The sequence below is a fragment of the Pan paniscus genome, chromosome 11 (genome assembly GCF_029289425.2).
Source record: "Pan paniscus chromosome 11, NHGRI_mPanPan1-v2.0_pri, whole genome shotgun sequence".
NCBI lineage: Eukaryota > Metazoa > Chordata > Mammalia > Primates > Hominidae > Pan > Pan paniscus.
In genome coordinates, this window is record NC_073260.2 from 103,635,562 (window position 1) to 103,655,609 (window position 20,048).

The following is a 20,048-nucleotide window of genomic DNA, read 5'->3' on the forward strand; positions in this document are numbered from 1 at the left end:
CATGTGAGGTAGGAAAGCAATGAACAGAGTGGGAAAAAAAGAATTTTTCATTCAAAAGCATATAAAATAATCAGTTACAGGTGGAAAAGGGAAAAAGCAAACTGTTTCCACATTGTTTTAGAACGTGTGTGTGTGTGTTTTTGTGTGTGTGTGTGTGTGTGTGTGTGTGTATGTATAATTTATAAATAAAGCTCTCTATCTCCTATCTAGGGAATACACCTATCAGCTCTTCTGTCATTTCCCCTTCAGGCTCACATATAGAGGTTAAACCTGCTAATCTTAAAGCCTTTAAAGTAGTTACCTTTCCCCTCATAGCTCACTTCCCATGACAAATAATGGGCAGCTGAACATGAACACTTACCAGAGCCAGGCTGTGCTTTTTTTGTACTGCACCTCCTCAGGTTCTTCTTTTCCATGTTTTAACTGCAACTCCAGCTCTCCTAGTCTTCCCTGCAAAAATCACAGCATAAATCAGCATGTGAACTCGATGGCTGAAGTGATCTTAAAATTTCTTTGGAAAATACAGATATATCCTTTTCCATTTGGCCTTAAGTGTTCTGGATAAGACATTAGATTATGAAAGAGGATGTGTGAGGAGAAATCATCACATCAATGCTCAGGTATTTCTACATTCACCAAAGAGGTAACATCTTAGAGAAGTTGTATGTTTGGCAAATTTAATGCAGAGAATTTAATTTTGAGATACCTACTGAATCAAATTTGAATTTCAGAGACCCCATTTAAAAAATCTCCTACCTGCTAGTGATCTGCCTTTGTTAGCAACTGATAATTTTAGCTAACACCAAAATATACCAAGATTGGGGGCCATACACCAGTATTATAATAGAAAACTAGAAAACAAGCTAAAGTATGTAACACTTAAGATTCAGGTAAGATATAATATAAGTTATTCTCCAACAGCTCTACATTACACTTCTATTTCTTGAGTGAACTTATAAAAATAGGTACCATAATTCCCAAATTCTAGCATGTGAAAAAAAAGTATTGCTAACATTGTTCCTTTAAGTCCAAGGCCTTTAAATATGTATTATCTTTTCCATTTTTTTACTCAGAATTATTTTAATCAGATGCTTCCCCCTCTACTCCATCACCAATTACATTATCTAAATTATCTATAATTAAAATACTGTTTGTTGATGGGCCCTAACTTGGACAAGAATTCAGCAGTGTAATGCCCAACCATTATCAGAAGTAGATGTGCCAGTTTACATATCACAAGCAGTAAACAAGAGTTCTGGTTACTTCATATTCTCACCAGCATTCGGAATTGTCAGGCTTTTAATTTTTACCATTTTGGTGGATATGAAATGGTCTTCACTATGGTTTTAATGTTATTTCATTGTTTACTAGTGAGATTGAGGATCTTTTCATATCTTCTTAACTATCAGAATTTTTCTATTCTGTCCATTTCTCTACTAGCTGTCTTTTTCTTATTGATTTTAGAGTTCTAAGATACAGTGTATAGAAGAAAAGTATGTATCTCTCCATACTTAGAAAAGTGATACACATTGAAGAGTTAAGGACATGGGCTCAGAATGCCTCGGCCTAATGCCATTTACACCTACTGGCTGTGTAAATTTAGGCAAGTTACTTCACTTCTCTAAGCTTCAGTTTCCTCATTTGTAAAATGTGGCCAACAAATATCTTGTGGTATTAAAGCATCACATTAAATAGTGCCTGATAACAAATAATAGCTACCGTTATTAGATTTGTTGTCAATAACCAAAGATCTCTACCTCCCTCTTATTTTCTTACAAAACCATCTTTCATGAATTTATCTAAATATCTCCTGAAATAATTCATATTTTTATCTGTATAATCTCATGGAGTAAGAGGTCCCAGAAATGTAATATCCAGACTATAAAGTTATATGTCCTTGTACTTCTCAAAGTTGCTCACCCTGTGAGGTCAAGGACTATTTATGGATCTACAGAATTTGTGTATTTAGCACAACTCCTGACTCACCATACCCTGGGGCTCACCAGTTCAGGCACTCTGAGATGTAACGGACACTGTATTCACATCCTTCATAGTTCATTTGCTTCAATCACATCAATCCTCATTCTCCATACTTTCAAAGATAGAATTCTGACCCTTTCATTCTCCCCTTTGTTTCTTGGAAATTAGCAAGATATTAATACTGGCCTCCCAGGAGTCCAGGCAAAACAAAATATAAAACGATTTTTATTGCCTGTCTCAGTTATGCTTCTTAAATTATGCCTCCTTACTCCTAAAACATTTCCTGTAATGCTTTTCCGAAAAAGGCAAAGAACAAGAAATTTTAAAAATCCGTTTAAAGATAAACAAAACACAAGAAAACCAGAATACATGCACCTTCTTAAGAAGGCCTACCGTTTTAATCTTCCCTGCAGTCACAAATCAGCATGACCATTCTATTGTGACTAAGTAGTTTTCATGTTTTTTCTTTCTCTGAGTCTCTGTTCTTTTCTATCCTCTTTTCTGGAATGTCTCCCTTATTAATCCCTGCCACCCAATCTATGTTGGGCTATTTACTCAGATCCATGGCGCCTTCCAATTCTTGACTTACTGGTAATAGAGAGATCCAGCAGCATTCAACTCAGTCATCTCTGCTTTCTGATTAACATTTTTGGGAAAACACTTACTGGGAGCAAAATGGCTAAAGTGATCACCTGAATTGAGATTTTTTTGGATTGCCTGTAGATTCCAATGATTAATCTAGCTATCCCCTCTGATTTTTAATCTTTAGCCTGTACCATAAGAACTTGCTGATTATAGTAAGCAATTTCACCTAGCTTCCTACACATTTAAAACAACACAAACATACACACACAAAAAAAGCAAACAAATTATAAATTGCCATACAGTAACTTACTGGAAGCTGCAGTTCCTGATCTGGGCTCTGATTTCTGGTTATTTGGCAACTAGCTGGCCAATTCATGAAAAATGTCTACAGTCAATTTGCTTTCATACCTCTCTCCTGTTTGAGGTCATATTCACAATTCCAAAGAGCCCTTTTCAAAAAGGCTGGAGACCTTAACCTCCACAGCATCCCAGAAGGGTAACAAGATAAAGACTGCAGACGGCTCCTAACCAAAATGGCCTCTGTACTGTCAGTTGGCTTCTATCTGCATTTTTCATCTTAATGGGAAGAAATCTAAATACCTCTCCCCATGTCAACCACTTTGATATATTTATAGTTAAAAACCCCAAGTTCCTATGGAAAAATTAGGTAAGGCTTGAAGCAGACATTTAAGCAGAAGCTACAAGTAGTGTTCAGATCTCAGACTTACATCCTAATTAGCCTCCAGGAAGTAATGGAGAATGTACCTTTTAGTGCATTTCCTAGGCTTAATTGAATAAAGCATGGCTCCTCTAAATGATCCTCTAGTTTAATGCTAAAAAATACATCTAGCACCAGATGGAAGTAACTGTAATTCCTGTACAGAAAAAGTGTCTTCTAGGACCGAAATTCTTGATATAGACAAGGAGTCTGGCAGTTGCTCCAATTATTCTAAGATACCATAAACTCTATTTAAGTGTGTGGACTCATTTTAAAAACTTGTTTAAGCATAAGTGCATCAGTGTACTCTCAAGTAATAGTGATAGCCTAAATCACACTGCTGTACTTTTAAATAATACTGCAAATCTTATTTTAATCCATCCTTTCACTTTCTCTTCTTTTGTCACCAATTCTCAATGGAACTGGACTTACTAGAAATCCAAAGTAAAGGGATTTTAAATGATAAATAAAGATACCAACCATCACCTTAATAGCAGAATAATTGACCTGCATTGCTAAAAATTATGAAAAATCTGCAGGTTTTTCATAGATCAAATAGATTTGCCCTTTAAAATATTAAACAAATTTGCATTATTCATTATAACCATTAATAACAGTGTTAGGGAAAATACATGTCACAGTGGAAAACGCTAAGGCTCTGGAGTCAGGTTAAGTTCCTGTATTTTCATTTAGTGCTTGTTGGGTTCCTGAGCTGTTTGCTTTGCTTTCCTAGCTAACCCTGCTTTCCCATCTATAATCCCATTATACATGGGGTTAATAACATCTACTTCAAAGGGTTTCTGTATAGATTAATTGAAATAATATATGCTAAGTACTGGACACACACTAGTTACTCAACAAACCATAGCTCTTATTTAAAAATTCATGGCTTTTTTTAATCAATTGCAAGTCATCTGCAGAATTATACTATAACCCTATTCAATTTAGCCTTTCTTACACTAAGAGCTAAATAGAATTCTTAGTTCATTCTGCAGGAGGAGGAGCTCTTCATCCCTTTCTCCAGGTGCCCATAGCATTTTGAACATCCTTTATTAATGCATCAAAGATACTGTACTGGAATTGCTAGTGGGCATGTTAGCCTCTCCCAGTGGACTGGGAGCTCATTGTGAGGAAGGAGTGCCCTCAGTATCCCACACACTTAGCATGGGACCTCCCCAATAAAACATGTTACATAAATGTTTGGTGAAGAAAAAATTCAACATTGCTTGGGGAAAAATGAATGTGAGAAAAAGTACATACTCTGACTTGCAATCTTATGTTTCCTGACTAAAAACTGTAATTGGCTCTTAAAGAAATATAGAGACATGAGTCATTCATTCATTCACTCATGCATTTATCCAAAACATGCTGGGTGCCCAGATGCTGCTGAAGATAAAAACTGAGTAAGGAAACAATAAGCAAAAGAAAACGATGGTTCCAAAGGAACATCTTTAAAATGCAGATTACAGTACATTTAGGGGATCTTCTAAAACTGTTTGCTCTAAGTTTGGCTGGTAGACTATGTGGATTTAAATCACCTGGCAGCTTGTAAAACATGGAGATTCCTGGTCCCCTATTCACTTCTAATATATCAGAATCTCTGAAGATACATTAGTGTTTTACGAGTTCTAAGATCTGTAAGATGGGTTGTAAAAAGGTTTTCATTTGAGATTAGAACACCATTGCCCAGACAGTCATTCCTCTCACCCCATCCTATGCCCCACTCTCACCCCGCCCACCTCATTTTATAGGACAGCTGTTATCTCTAACCACAATACCTCACTTTTAAGCCTTCACGGAAATCTTACTCTGGGACATAAATTACTTCAGTAACATCGGATTTCTCCTATTATCCTTAATAATCAATTTTAAGCTACGAAAAACAATTAAGCTAGTTGTTTTCTTGTATTGTTAACTGTATATTCCCCAACTGATTAAAATTATTTCTAATTTTAAAAATTCACAAACTATAACTTATAATATTATTGGATCAAATAAACTCAAATTGAGTATATCTCATTCATTTAGTGAGCACCTAGTATGTTTAGACACTTATGTCAGGGCCAGAGACAACAGAGCTGCTGTCCTTAGGAGTACAGAGACAACTGGAAGTCCTCGCCAAATAACTAACATGATAAGGGCTTCAAAAAGGAAAGCTCAGATACAAGAAGGGCACATAATCCAGTGGGGAGAGAAGTAAGGCACATAGTGCCTGACCAGATAAATTGACCTAGAGAACAAGTAGAAATTAGGTGGGTAAAGAACAAGTAGAAATTAGGTGGGTAAAGAGGGAGTGGCAGGGTCAGAGACAGAAAGAATAGTGTGTTTAAAAGCTAAGAGGTTAGGGAAGACATGCTGAGTTTAGGAAAACAAAGAAATTTAACAAGACTGAAACATAAAAATATGGGGGAAGGTTTAAGAGATCAGGCTGGAGATGTAAGCAAGTCCAGCGTGAGGAAGCACAGGTATAATGGAAGACAATGAGCTCAGTTTGGGATGCACTCAAGTCAGGTGCTGTGGGGCAGCCAAGTGAGGATGTCCAGAAGGCAGCAGGATGGAGGAGACTGGCACTCAAGAGGGAGTTCTGGATGGGACACATGGATTTGGGGGGCATTGATGTTTAAGTGCAGCAATGCTATATATATATGCCTCACATTCTTTTATGAGTAAAAATAACCATTACATTTTTGGTAGTGCTATTTTCCCAAGTGCTTTTATATTAAATACACATTTGCAGCAAAACATGAGATAAGGAGACATTTCGCCAAAGCAAACCTATCCTGTGGTTTCATTACCTGTAAAATGGCATGATAAGCTCGATTCATGTATGCAAGCCAGGCCTGCGGAAGAAAAATCGCACGGTGCCACTCTGAAAGCTGGATATGAACCTATGGGAAAAATGTACCACAACATATTAGGCTACACAGTATTTAAAAAGAATAAAATTAAAACTGTTTCATCAGTTCTTTCTTTTCCTTAAGTGGTTTAGATTCTGAAAACAAACCAAATCAGTCTAGGATCAGAACCACAAATAATATCTTTTGGATATTCCTAAGGAGAAGAGTTTAGAGTCTTGTGAAGACAAAATAAAGTAAGCCTAGAATTTTGTAAATTGAAGCAAATAAAATCCTACAATAATAACAAGTTAAAATGTACATGGAATACAAATCTATCCTCGAAAATTAGGGGGAAACTCTGTAAGGCCTCTCGCCAATGTCAGGAAACTAGGCATTGTCTAAAAAACCCCCCTAGTAATTTTAAATAAAAATAAATATTGCTCATATCCTGGATTTCCAATATGACCATTCTGAAGTAATAAACTTATATTGCCAACAGAAATATCATGTTGTATAGAAACCACAGTGGTAAGAGCAGGCAAATGAGTACTGCACACAGCAATTGTGCACACCACTAGATAAATGGCCTTTAATCAGTGTGGGTAAACAAGAGACAAATTATATATACCAACATGCAAACCCTGTTTCTCAATAGAGGCCCAGACAAAACATCTGGTTCTCATAGTCATTTCTGTTTCTACCTATTAGTACATGGCTATCTTGCAACAAATCTTCCCAAGGTCTGCTTCTGTTAAAGAAAGATCAATCAAGAAAAACAGTCACAGTGCATCACATTTCATGATTCCTGTAACACATCGAAAGTCAAACAGCTAAAACTTTAGTTTGTGTCCTACAGACCAAAAAAAAAGAGAGAGAGCGAGAGAGAAAACAAATTTGTATGTAATTACACCAGAATCATGATAACTAGTGTTTAAGGACATTTTATTGTATTATAAGAATTAATATTCTCAAGTGCCTTGTGATAGGGAAGATAAGAAGATAATAGCCTCTCCGAATATAGTTGGTTCCCATGGCCTCTAGTATGTTCTTTAATCCCAGTCTTAGTGAGGGCCTACTATATATAAGGTACTGTGGAAAGATGAGATTATCAATCAGTCTGTGTCTGCAGAGACTTTTCCACCTAGTGAGAGACCCAGAAATGGACACAAATAGGAAGAATCCATGGGAATAAAAAGAACAAAGAGATTAATTCTTACTGCTATCTATTACTTCTCATGGCATTGCTGTTTTTAAAAAAAAAAAAAAGAATCTCAAACAGTATAAAACAGATACTCAGCCATGAAATGAACTTAAAAATAATTATAAAGACAGGACTTTTCCTGAATAAGTACTACAACGAGCAGGGTGAGGGCAGCCTTGTCAATAAGTCAACATAAATCCTTAAAGGAATGAGTCCTCCAGCTCTTGCTTCTTCTCCTGTTATCCAGGTGGCAAACTACAACCTAGGCTCTATTTCCAGCTGGCAAGGCATTAATCAGGTCTTGGCTCTGCTCTTTATTTCCAAAATGTGGGCAATTTTCTTCAACTTTTTTCCTATCAGTTCTGTTCCCTTTTCATAAAATATATTAATTATCTTCGAGCCCTATTTTGACAGCTGGATTTAACAGAAACAATACTCAATCACCACAACCAAAATGTTTATCTCTCACTTTACAAGCTTAAAATATTTTTAAATTTTTGCCGAATAATCCATAGATATCATTGTACTACTGAGAATACCCTTAGCCTCAGCAAATTGGCAAAAAGACCAATTTGCAAGGAAGACAATGGTCTCACAAATGCTTTTTAAACTTGAGTTTAAAAAAGGAAAGGATTATGGAAAAAATGCAAATGAAAATGAGCAAATCAAATGTTTAGCCTCTAAACATGGAAACATTCATGCCAGGAAACCTATTTAAAAGGAGGTTATAAACTCAAGGTTAAAGCTAATCCTCTTCCTGCTGCTTCAACCACAGCTGAAGGTGGGTACAGGAGCACAGTAGAACGCTTCAGCCTAGAAGCCAGCCTGAACTCCCCACGTTTTATGGGATTATACCCTAGACTTAGTGTTCTATGGAGTCAGCTGTGCACAAATCTCTTTAAAAATGCACTTTCTTGCTTTTTCTCTTAATGAAGAGAGACTTTAGAGAAACAGCCTGAAGAAAGTCATGCCCTTACATTCCCATTGTGTCACAAGCAAAAAGGACTTCCCTGACCATTTTTAACAAAAACACATTTTAGAATGCTATTTCAATTTAATATACTGTATAGTCAGCCACATTGCCTATATTTTAGGTTAACGTTGCTAGAGTGAAAAATAAATTCAATTAGCATTTATAAAGTATGACAATTATGTCCAATTTGCTATACTTGTGAGAAGCCTTTGAAAAAAATCCAATCAACAAAATAAGTTCAAATCATGAAGTTGCAACCTAGTTATTCAGCAGATGATAAAGTAGGGTTCTCAACCACTGTCTCACTCAGTTTTAATGAATGTGTGAAATTTTTTTCTATAACTACTCACACTCTTGCAATGACAGCTATCTGATGGAGCATTGAGATGAACAGTCCTATGGCTTAGGGAAGACTAACAGTCAAGTTTCAATGTGTAAGAGGCAGTGAATTATAATGAAATACTACACATGTGCCCAAAGAAGAGCCCACAATAGGAGTATATACATGGGAGGGAAGAATGCTAATGAGGTGAGGGCAGGGATGCGAGAAGGTTACAGGGTTAAATAGGGTTGTTAGAGTAGATCTTGTAGAGAAGGTAAAGTATGGGCAAAAACTTGGAGGAGGTGAGGATGTAAAGACCAAAGTAAGTGCTAGTGGGAATAAAAAATGGTTCGGCTGGTATGGAAAACACTTAATGGTGGTTCCTCAGAAAGCTAAACATAGAAATACCATATGACTGAGCAATTCCACACCTAGGTATATACCCAAAAGAATTGAAAACAGGTATTCAAACAAATCCATGTATATCGATGTTCATAGCAGCACTTTCACAATAGCCAAAAGGTAGAAACAATCCAAATGTCCATCAATGGAAAAACTAGAAGAATAAAATATGTAATATGCATATAATGAAATATTATTCAGTCACAAAAAGAATGAAATACTGATACACTATGGCTGAACCTTGAAAACATTATGCCAAAGTGAAAGAAGTCAGGCACAAATGGTCACGTGTTATATGATGTCACTTATATGAAATATCCAGAATAGGTAAAGCCATAGAGACAGAAAGTAGATTAGTAGCTGCCGGGGGAGAGGGGAAGGAAGACAGGAAGAAACGAGGAGGGAATAGAAAGTGGCTGTTTCATGGGTACATGAAAGGAGGAGATTGAAATGTTTTGGAACTAACATTTCCAAATAGAGGTGACAGTTGTACAACATTGTATATGTACTAAATGCCAGTGAATTGCACACTTTAAAATGGTTTGTTTTATGTTATGTGAATGACACCTCAATTTTAAAAAATGGTAACGCAAAGGTCCTGGGCAGGCATACAACTGACCTGTTTGAGAAAGAGAAAAGAGGTCAGTCTAACTACAATAGACAAAATGAGCAAAACAGAGAGTAGAAAGAGAAAAAGTTAGTGAATTAACGGGGACCCAGAGAATTCAGGGCCTTCTAGGGCACTGTTCAGGACTTGCTTTTATTCTTACTAAAGAGAGAACCATTATAAGCTTTTGAGAAAAAGAATTACATGATCTAATTTATATTGTAAAAGGACAATACTGACTGCTCTGTTGACAATAGACTGTAGGTAGCAAAGGTCAACACAAGAAAACCTACTCAGACGCGACATCAACAATCCAGGAAAGAGATAAAGGCAGCTCAGACAGAGCTTTATCAGTAACACAGTAGAATGATGATTTTCAAACATTTAACTATGTAATTTTTCTACCCTATCCCAAATTCAATATAAAGTAAAATGCCAATATATAAGACAAAAAACCGAAGTAAAATTTGTCTAGATGAAGTGAAGATGAGGCTAGGAGCCTGAAGTTCAGCCCTCTTGGTCATGTGAGATTGTTAGGAGATGGAGGTGGGGAAAGGGCCTGACTAGAAAGGAGCATGGGGAAATGTTTGAGGGTGGTAGAACCTTCTCATCTTGACTGTGGTGCTGGTTGGAGGAATGTGTGCACTTGCCAAAATTCATACAACTAGACAGTAAAATGTGAGAACTCTAGTGTATTCATATTATACCCAAATAAAAATAGAATTGAAAATACCTAGTTTAAAAAAATCACAAGTTTTAGAACATGTACTTCTCAAACTTTCACCTCTCTCTCACCATCTATTAGACTTTGCACACTTCTTTGTCATCATCATTTGAAACCCACTCTTCCTGTTATCTTTCCTGTTCCCATCAATATTATCTATCAGTGTTCCAGTTACCCAAGTTTGAAATTTCTGATTTATCTTGGGAATCTCCCTTGCCTTGAGACTCAATTCTTGAGTCTACTTCTGAAATATTTAATATATATGTCCCAACTTTTTCCTTTATTGGTTTAGTCCTATCTGATTCCTGCCTAGATTACTATGATCTAGTAACTGATCTCTTAACAGCTTAAAATCTTTCCTTGTCCTAACACATCCCCAGTGGTGCTACCCTTACTGTTAATACATTAACCCAGAACTTTCCAAAACCTTTGATGGTTCATTAAAGAATAAAGCCCAAACTCTTTTGTATAATGTTCAAAGTCTTTTAGAATTACTTTAAGAAATAACTGCTGGCCAAGACCTTTAACCAATTTCTCCACCTGATGTCTTGCTCCTCTCTTTTATATAACCTACATTCTGGCTGCATTGAATTATGAACCGATTCCCAAGCTTGTCTTATACTTCACAGGACCTTTGCACTCACTGCTTCCTCTTCCTTGAATGACCGATTTTCCTCTCATTTCTACTTACTGAAATAATTTTTCTCATCTCCATACTTCCAGTATATATGTGCCTCTCCCACAACACTCCACAGATTCTGTCTTTAGATCTTAATCTCATACAATCCTAAGGAGCAGAGGTCATGTTCTATTCATGCTGGAATCCCTCCCATGGTACCCATAACAGTGTCTTGCACATAAGTGTTCAATTAAGGACCTGCTGAGTTTAACAGAATTAAATATGTAGCATTCTCTTTAAGACAAATTCCTATCGTGTGAAAATCATATTATCATAAGCAAGTATTTGCAGAAAATTATGGTGTTCAAGTTGTGATCATTCTGGAAACACAAAATTTAAAATTTTTTTTAAATAGGCACAGAGTTGTTGAGAAGACAGTTTTGCAGATTTTACAAAAGCAAGTCTAAAATGTTCTAGCCAGGAAAGGTTTAATTCCAGATAAAAACATATTGAATGACACAGTAAAATTTTAAAGCAGATATTATAATTTTTATATATTGAAATTCTGTAAACTTTCAAATCTGTATGATGTAAGCTTTAATTAAGTATATTTGAAATACTATCACAACAGGAAATGTTCTGCTTAGAAACATAATTCGCAATTGTAGGGGAATGATGGGAAAGAAAATGAAAAGGTAATCATGTTTCCTCATACATGTTTTACTACAAGGGACTACATATCCATCTAGTTAGTTAATTTACAGTTCAGAATACTTTGTTCAAAAATTTGTTATTGCATTCCACCTCTTGAGTGATCTTAACAAATATGCTTATTCCATCTACAAGATAATACTCATTATAACAGCCCTTCATTAAATACTATAAATCAGGTAACAAACTTTGATGGCATTCTTTGATTGTCAAACTAGAATGGGATTGGAAGAGTAGCATGTAAAAATTGACAAGTAAACTAAGTATTTGCTGTTAATTTTAAAACCCCAATCTTACAAAGGCATTTTTCATGCTTGCCACATGTAAACGTTATTATCAAAATAAATGTATTTAACTTCAACTGCTACCCAGACACACATATGCATACTGAACCACTACATTTAGCTTTATGAGACACACACACACACACACACACACACACACACACACACATTGTTTCCACATTCCCAGAAAAAAAAACCATTTGCAACTGGTATTAGAGACCCCAAAAGCCACTCGATATCCTATTGTTTATATACAAGAAATAATGGGCTTCAGTATTCCATCAACAGTAATCTTGTTGGGGCAAAATAATTTTTTGTTAGACCTGTCCTCTGACAGATAGTGAGAAGAGAGAAGGGAGGACACTTTTTAAAGTAAAATGACACTCATCTCTTTCTAGGTGTTTTCTGGAAATTTAACATTCTCTCCCCAACCTTTTCTCCTTCCTTCCCTCTTTCCCTCCTTCTCTCCTACCTCTCCACTGTTTCCAATCAGGGTAACATTAGCTTGAAAGCTGACAATTCAGTCACATCTCAAGCAACCATTTATTCTGTTATTTAATAGAAGGGGAGAAACCCAGTTACCATAACAACTCACATCCACATGGTAATTATGGAGTATCTAAAATACAGCAAACCATACTTTTCACAGTATTTTCTAGGGGGAATGTGTAATAAGCACAGATACCACTTCTCCCCATTATTATTCACAATGTTCACCTAATTGTTTCATATTGCACAGATGCTAACATTATTCCTTGTACTTCATATCAAATATGTTTTTTAAAATAAAGATGACACTGAAAGAAAAAGGCAAATACACTTCTTATATTTTAAATGATTGGTTACAGCATATGTACTTTTCTAGGGAAAAAATTGAAAGGAGGCAGAAAAAAATTAATTTATTAGGTAAAAAGAATCAAATGATTATCACTTGAAAAAAAGAAGAAAGAATGTAGAACTAAAGATTTTATTTAGAACAGAGCTGCCAATAGGTCTGGATAAGTTTTCTCTGAAATAAAAATGAAAAGAGAGCTCATTACCTAATGCTGAGGCGGAAATATGGTTGGGTAGCAGCAGCAGGAACAGGAAAATTTGCATGTGCCCAAGAAAGGAGAAAATAATGAATCCAGACTGCCATTCTCATCCAGGGAGAAATCAGCATCAGCCAATTTAGGTGAGAGTGTCATGTCAGAGTTAGAAATGCCAAGGATAACAAGACTGGCAGCAAATTTCAGGGAAGGAAACTGTCATTCACCTTCAGCTTCCTCTGCAACAGGAGTCAAGTAAACCTCAGGATGAGAAGTAGGTATACATAAGAACAAAAGAGGAACGCCACTTGAGCTTGGAGAAGCCCTAGCACATCTGAAATGACCACTGCATGTCCCCTGTACAGAGGAGCAGAGAGAGAGGCCACTTCAGTTTTGGAGAAGTCCAAACAAGACTGTCATTCTGCAGAACTGCTCCTGGTATGTCAGGCCAAACCCAAATCAAACTTGGGTCTATGATTCTTCTAAAAGTAACAGGGGAGAATTTCACTTTAAGAAAAGACCAAAAAAATCCAAAGTTTTTGAAAATAAGAGGATATAATACTTTCCAAGGAAATTTATCACAGATTACATTAAACAGCTAGCTCTCCATAGCATTGAAAATTACTTAGTTTAGCAACCATGTAGCTCAAGAAGTATCAACAATGAACACAAAACAAAATACATTTCAAAATATGGAAAGCGAAGGTTTCTAGTCCAGCCTGTAAGGAGCTTGGAAGTCACTACTCCATCTTAACAACAAGTAATAAGCTGAACAAACTATAAAACCAACAACTGTTATGAGATCTGTAAAAGAAAATGAGGTCACAGAGCAAAGTGCTGCTCTCAAAGTTGGAGAGACAGACAGGCAGCTACAGAGAGAATCACAGCTTATCAAAGCAGAAACTCACGGACATAAACCACCACAGTAACCAGGGCTGGGGCAGGAAAACCTGAATCATAGCTGATGAATGGCTGGAGGCTAAGAATGGACAAGTCTGAGAATTAAAAACCCTAGGTGCACCCAGTCATAGGGAGGGTCCCCACACCTTTATGAGTTTTAGCTCCAGAAGCTCAGTCAGTTCTCATAGTGAATATCAGAAAAAAGTCACCTTGTGATCACAGCAGGAAGAGGGGAAAAACACTTTGAAATATAACAGCATTCTATTCTTAACAAGGTCTGCCATCAGAAAAAAACTATTTAACAGAGCCTAACCTAATAGAGTTTTATCAGCACCTAACCAGCCTGGGGGAAAGCAATACCCATCTCCAAGATCCTCTAGCCTTCTAAGTGGGTGAAGGGAAACAGACAACTCTAGCCCATTCTAGCCATCCTATCCCACCTAAGGAATTAAAAAAGAGAAAAAACTCCAAATCCTGAGAAACACTTGTGAAAGTTCTAGGCTCACTATGAGATTGAGACCTAATTATAGGGTTATGGAATGACTCTACTCCCCCAACACCTTACCACTATATTACTAAAGACCTATTTACTTTATTTCCTTTTACCTAGTATGTTATGTCTGGTTATCAAGAGACAACTACAAGGAAGACTAAAAGGTAAAATACATAGCTTAAAGAGACAGAGCACATATCAGAACCAAGTAAGGATAAGCAGGGATGCTGGAATTAACAGACTGGGAATTTAAAATAACCATGACTAATGTGCTAAAGGCCATAAAAGATAATAAAGACAATATGCAAGAACAAATTAACAATGTAAGCAGAGAGATATAAAAACCAAAGATTCCCCTGCAAAAAATAAATGCTAGAGACGAAAAGCATGGTAACAGAAATGAAGAATGCTTTTAATGAGCTTATTAACAGACTGGACACAACTGAGGAGATAATCTCTGATCTTGAGGATATCTCAATGGAAACCTCTAAAACTAAAAAGTGAAGAGGAAAAAGAATAAAGCAAAGAAAACAGAATATCTAAGAACCGTGGGACAACTACAAAAGTTATAACATACACATAATAGGAATTCCAGACAAATAAGTGAGAAAAAAAAAAACAGAAGAAATGTTTGAAATCATCTTGAGATGTTCCCAAATTAATGTCAGACATCAAACCACAGTTATAGGAGGCTCAGACAACACCAAGTAGGATAAATGCCAAAAACCTATAGGTATTTGTATATTGTATTTAAACTACATAAAAGCAATAATTTTTTTAAATTCTGAAAAAAGCCAGAGGGAAAGATACCATACATATAGAGAAGCAAAGATAAGTGTTATATCCATCTTTCTACCAGAAAACATGCAAGCAAGAAGAGAAGAGAGTGAAATAAAGTGCTGAGAGAGGAAAATTACAACCTAGAATTCTGTACCCCACAAAATGATCCTTCAAAAATAAAGGAGAAATAAAGCCTTGCTCAGACAAGCAAAATTTGAGAAAATCTGTTACCCGTACATTTCCCTTGCAGGAAATGTTTAAAGTTTTTTTAGGGAGTAAGCAAATTATAGAGATCAGAAGCTCAGATCTAGATAAAGAAAGGAAGGCATCAGAGGAGGGATAAGTGAACATGAAATAAAACTTTTATTTTCCTATACTTAATTGATCTAACAGATAACAGCTTGTTAAAAATAATAATAGTAGTCATGTATTTGATTATATATGCTTATGTATAAGTGAAATGAATGACAGCAATGATACAAGGAATGAGAGAAAAAAATTAGGATTATTTGTTATTATAAAGTATTTATACTACCTGTGAAGTGGTATAGTGTTGTTTGCAAGTAGACATAGTTGTAAATATATATTGCATACTGTGTGGCAATCATTTAAAAAGTAAAAAGAGAAACAAAACTGATATGCTAACAAAAGAGAAAAAATCATACAAAATGTTCAGTTGAAACCATAAGGACAAAAAAAGAATACAAAAGCAGAATAAAGAACATGAGCAACAAACAGAAAAAAAAACAGTAACAAATATAGAAGATATTAATCAAAATATATCAATAATCATTTTGGAAGCAAATTAAGATTGTCAAAGTAGATCAAAAACCGAGACCCAACTACATGTTGTCTACAAGAAGTCTACTTTAATGTAAAGACACATACAGATAAAATGTAAATGGATAGAGAAAGACACTATGCTAACATTAATCAAAAGAAAGCAGGAAGACCTATATTAATTTCAGACAGAGCAGACTTGACAACAAGGAAAGCTGTCAAGAATAAAGAGGGACATTATATAATAAATGGGTCAATTCTCGAAGAAGACATAACAATCCTTAGAGTGCATGCACCTAATAACAAAGCATCAAAATATATAAGGCAAAACCTGATAGAACTGCAAGAAGAAACAGATTAATCCACTCGTATAGCCAGAGACTTCAACACTTCTCTCTCAGAAATGGAAAGATCCAACAAGCAGAAAAGCAGTAAAGACATAGTTGAACTCAAAAACACCATCCATCAACTGGATATAATTGACATCTACAGGCTATTTTATGCAACGGCAGCAGAACACAAATTCTTCTCAAGCTCACATGTAACATTCACCAATATTGACCACATTCTGAACCGTAAAACACACCTTAACAAATTTAAAAGAACCATAACACAGACCTTAACAAATTTAACAAATTTAGAAATTAACATCAGCAGTGAAAGACGGGATATCACTACAGACTCTCTGGCCACTGAAAGGATAATAAGGAAATAATATATATAACTCTATGCCCACAAATTTGATAACCTAGATGAAATGGGCCAATTCATTCCCTGAAAGACACAATCTGCTAAAACTCACATGAAAAAAAGATATATTATTTGAATAGGCCTGTATCTATTAAAGAAATTGAATTGACAATTAATAACCTTCCAACACAGAAAGCACCAGTCCCACATGTGTTCACTGGTGAACTCTACCAAACATTTAAGGAGGATATCACACCAATTCCCAACAGTCTCTTTCAGAAGGCAGAAGCAGAGAGAATACTTCCTAACTCATATGAGGTCAGCATTACCCTAAAATTAAAACCAGACAAAGGTATTAACAACAATAGGAAATCTCACAGCAATATCTTTCATGAACATAAATGTAAAAGGCCTCAACAAAATATAAGCAAATTAAATCTAACAATGTAAAAAAGAATTATACACCACAACCAAATGGATTTTGGTACACAAGACTAAATCAATATTAGAAAATCAATTAATGTTTATTCCCACATATCAACAGGGTAAAGAAGAAAAATCACATAATCATATCAATAGATGCAGAAAAAGCATTTGACAAAATCGAACAGTTTTTCATGATAAAAACTCTCAGTAAACTAGAAATACAGAACTTCCTCAACTTGATAAGAATATCTACAAAACACCCACCGTTAACATCATAATTTTGAGAAACTACAAGCATTCCCACTAAGATCAGGAGCAAGGCAAGGATGTCCTCTCTCACTATTCTTTTTCAACATCATACTGGAAATCCTTTCTACTGATGTAAGCCAAAAAGAGAAAGTAAAATATATGCTGAAGGGAAGAAAGAAAGAAAATTGTCTTTGCTTGCAGATGACATGAGTGTCTATATAGAAAATCTGAAAAAGTTGACAAAAAACTCCTGGAACCCATAAGCACTTATAGCAAAATTGCAAGATACAAGGTTACAATACAAAAATCAATTGCTTTCCTATATGACAGCAATGAAAAAATAGAAGCTGAAATTAAAAACACAATAGCATTTACATTAACACCTCCAGAAATGAAATACTTCTGTATAAACCTACATACATAAATGTATCTATATATATACACATATATATGCACAGACATATATATGTGTGTGTGTATATAATATCTATAGGAGAAAAATTACAAAATTCGAATGAAAGAAATCAATAATGAATGAAATAAATAGAGAAATATTCCAGGTTCATGGATTTTTGAAAGCTCAGTATTGTCAGGATGTCAGTGCTTCCTAACTTCATCTATACATTCAATGCAATCACACTCAAAATCTCACCAAGTTGCTTCCTGGAAAACAACAAATTGATTCAAATGTTCATATGAAGAGACAAAGGACAAAGAAGAGCCAACAAAATACTGAAGAAGAGCAAAGTTGGAGGACTGACATACCTAACTCCAAGACTTACTATAGAGCTACAGTAATCAAGACAGCATGGTATGAGCAAATGACGAGAGAAATAGATCAAAGAAACAGAATAGAAAGTCCAGAAACAGATGTATATAAATATAGTCCGTTAATATTTGAGAATGAGTCAAACAATGGAGAAAGGATAATCTTCTCAACAAATGATACTGAAACAACCAGATATCTTGATGCAAAATAAAAAGAATCTAGACCCTGACTTTACACCCTTCATAAAAATTAACTCAAAATAGATTATAGATATCAACGTAAAACACAGTACTGTAACATTCCTAGAAGATAACACAGGATAATATCTATAATGTTACGCTTGATGACAGCTTTTCAGAAACAATATCAAAGGCACTATGTATTAAATAAACAATGGATATGCTGGACTTCATTAAAATAAAAATCTTCTGATCTACAAAAGGCACTGTCAAGAGAATAGATAAGCCATAGACTGTAAGAAAATATTTGCAAAAGGCAGATCTGATAAAGGACTATTATCCAAAATATATGAAAAAAGTCTTAAAACTCAACTATGAAAAACCTAACAACAAGATTTTAAAATGGGCCAAAGAAATAGACACACAGATAAAAAATAAGCATATAAAAAATGCTTCACATATCAGGGATATGCTAATTAAAATAACAATGAAATGTCACTACACACCAATGAGAATGGCCAAAATCCAGACCACAACACCAATTGCTGACAAGGCTTTGGAGCAAGAGGAAGGAGATGCGAAATGGTATAGCCACTTTGGAAGATGTTTTGGCCATTTTTTACCAAAACCAAACACACTCTTACCATACAATCCAGCAAGTGTGCTCCTTGGCATTTACCTGAGAGTTGAAAATTATCTTCAAACAAAATTCTGCACAAAGATGTTTAAAGTAGTTTTATACATGTTTGCTAAAACTTGGAAGCAACCAAAATATCCTTCTGTAGGTAAATGGATACATCAACTATAGTATTTCTAGACAATGGATTTTTATTCAACACTAAAAAGAAGTCAGCTATCAAGCAACAAAAATACATGCAGAAAACAAATGCCTAATACTAAGTGAAATCAGCCAGTCTGAAAAATCTATATACCGTATGATTCCAACTACTTGACATTCTGGAAAAGGCAAAACTATAGAGACAGTAAAAAGATCAGTGGTCACACGGAGTTAGAGAGAAGGAAGGGATGAATGGGAGATTGCAGAAGGGTTTTAGAAAGCCAAACTACTATGTATGATACTAAAATGATTATATGATTATATGCATGCCACTATGCATTTGTTCAAACCCATAGAATGTTTAACACCAAGAATAAACCCTAATATAAACTATAGACTTTGGGTAACAAGAATGTGTCAATGTAGGTTCATTATTTGTAACAAATATACCACTCTGGTGGGGGATAATGGGAAGATGAGAGGTAGGCATGAGGGCAGAGTGAGCAGGGAGTTGTATGGGAATGCTCCATACATTGCTCTCAATTTTGCTGTGAACCTAAAACTGCTCTAAAAAATAAAGTCTATTTTTACAAATGAGGACAGATCACATCTAAATTCAAAATAAAGTTCTTTTAGCCATTTATTCACTCGCTCACTCACTCTCATGTAGTTGTAGCCATTGTGAAGGGTATAGAATATCCTGTAAGGATATGGATTCTTTAGGGGCTGTTATTAATAGAAATGAATAACAACACAAACAGTACATAAGGGCTTATTCACATGCCAGTAAGATCCTATTTCTTAGTAAGACCACCGCAATCATTAGATTTATCACTAATTTAATAGTAGCATTTTTGGAAAAGGAAAACTATCCCACTATATGTACACAGGAAGTACAGGCACACCTCAGACAGGTTTGGTCCCAGACAAATGCATTAAAGCTAATAATCCAATAAAGAGAGTCATACAATTTTTTTTGTTTCCCAGTGGATATAAAAGTTATGCTTACACTA

General features: G+C 35.4%; 1 protein-coding gene across 6 annotated transcripts in view; it reads right to left on the reverse strand.

The window, feature by feature from the left end:
* The window catches only part of FOCAD (focadhesin), a 325,099-nt gene that overhangs the window by 83,724 nt on the left and 221,327 nt on the right, over positions 1-20,048 (reverse strand). For all 6 annotated transcript variants that reach the window (XM_034967226.3, XM_063594465.1, XM_063594464.1 and 3 more), the window contains 2 exons: positions 6,079-6,171; positions 362-450 (listed from right to left, as the gene is read on the reverse strand). In XM_034967226.3, coding sequence (XP_034823117.1) covers positions 362-450; positions 6,079-6,171 — 182 coding nt within the window. The remainder of the gene's footprint in view (positions 1-361; positions 451-6,078; positions 6,172-20,048) is intronic.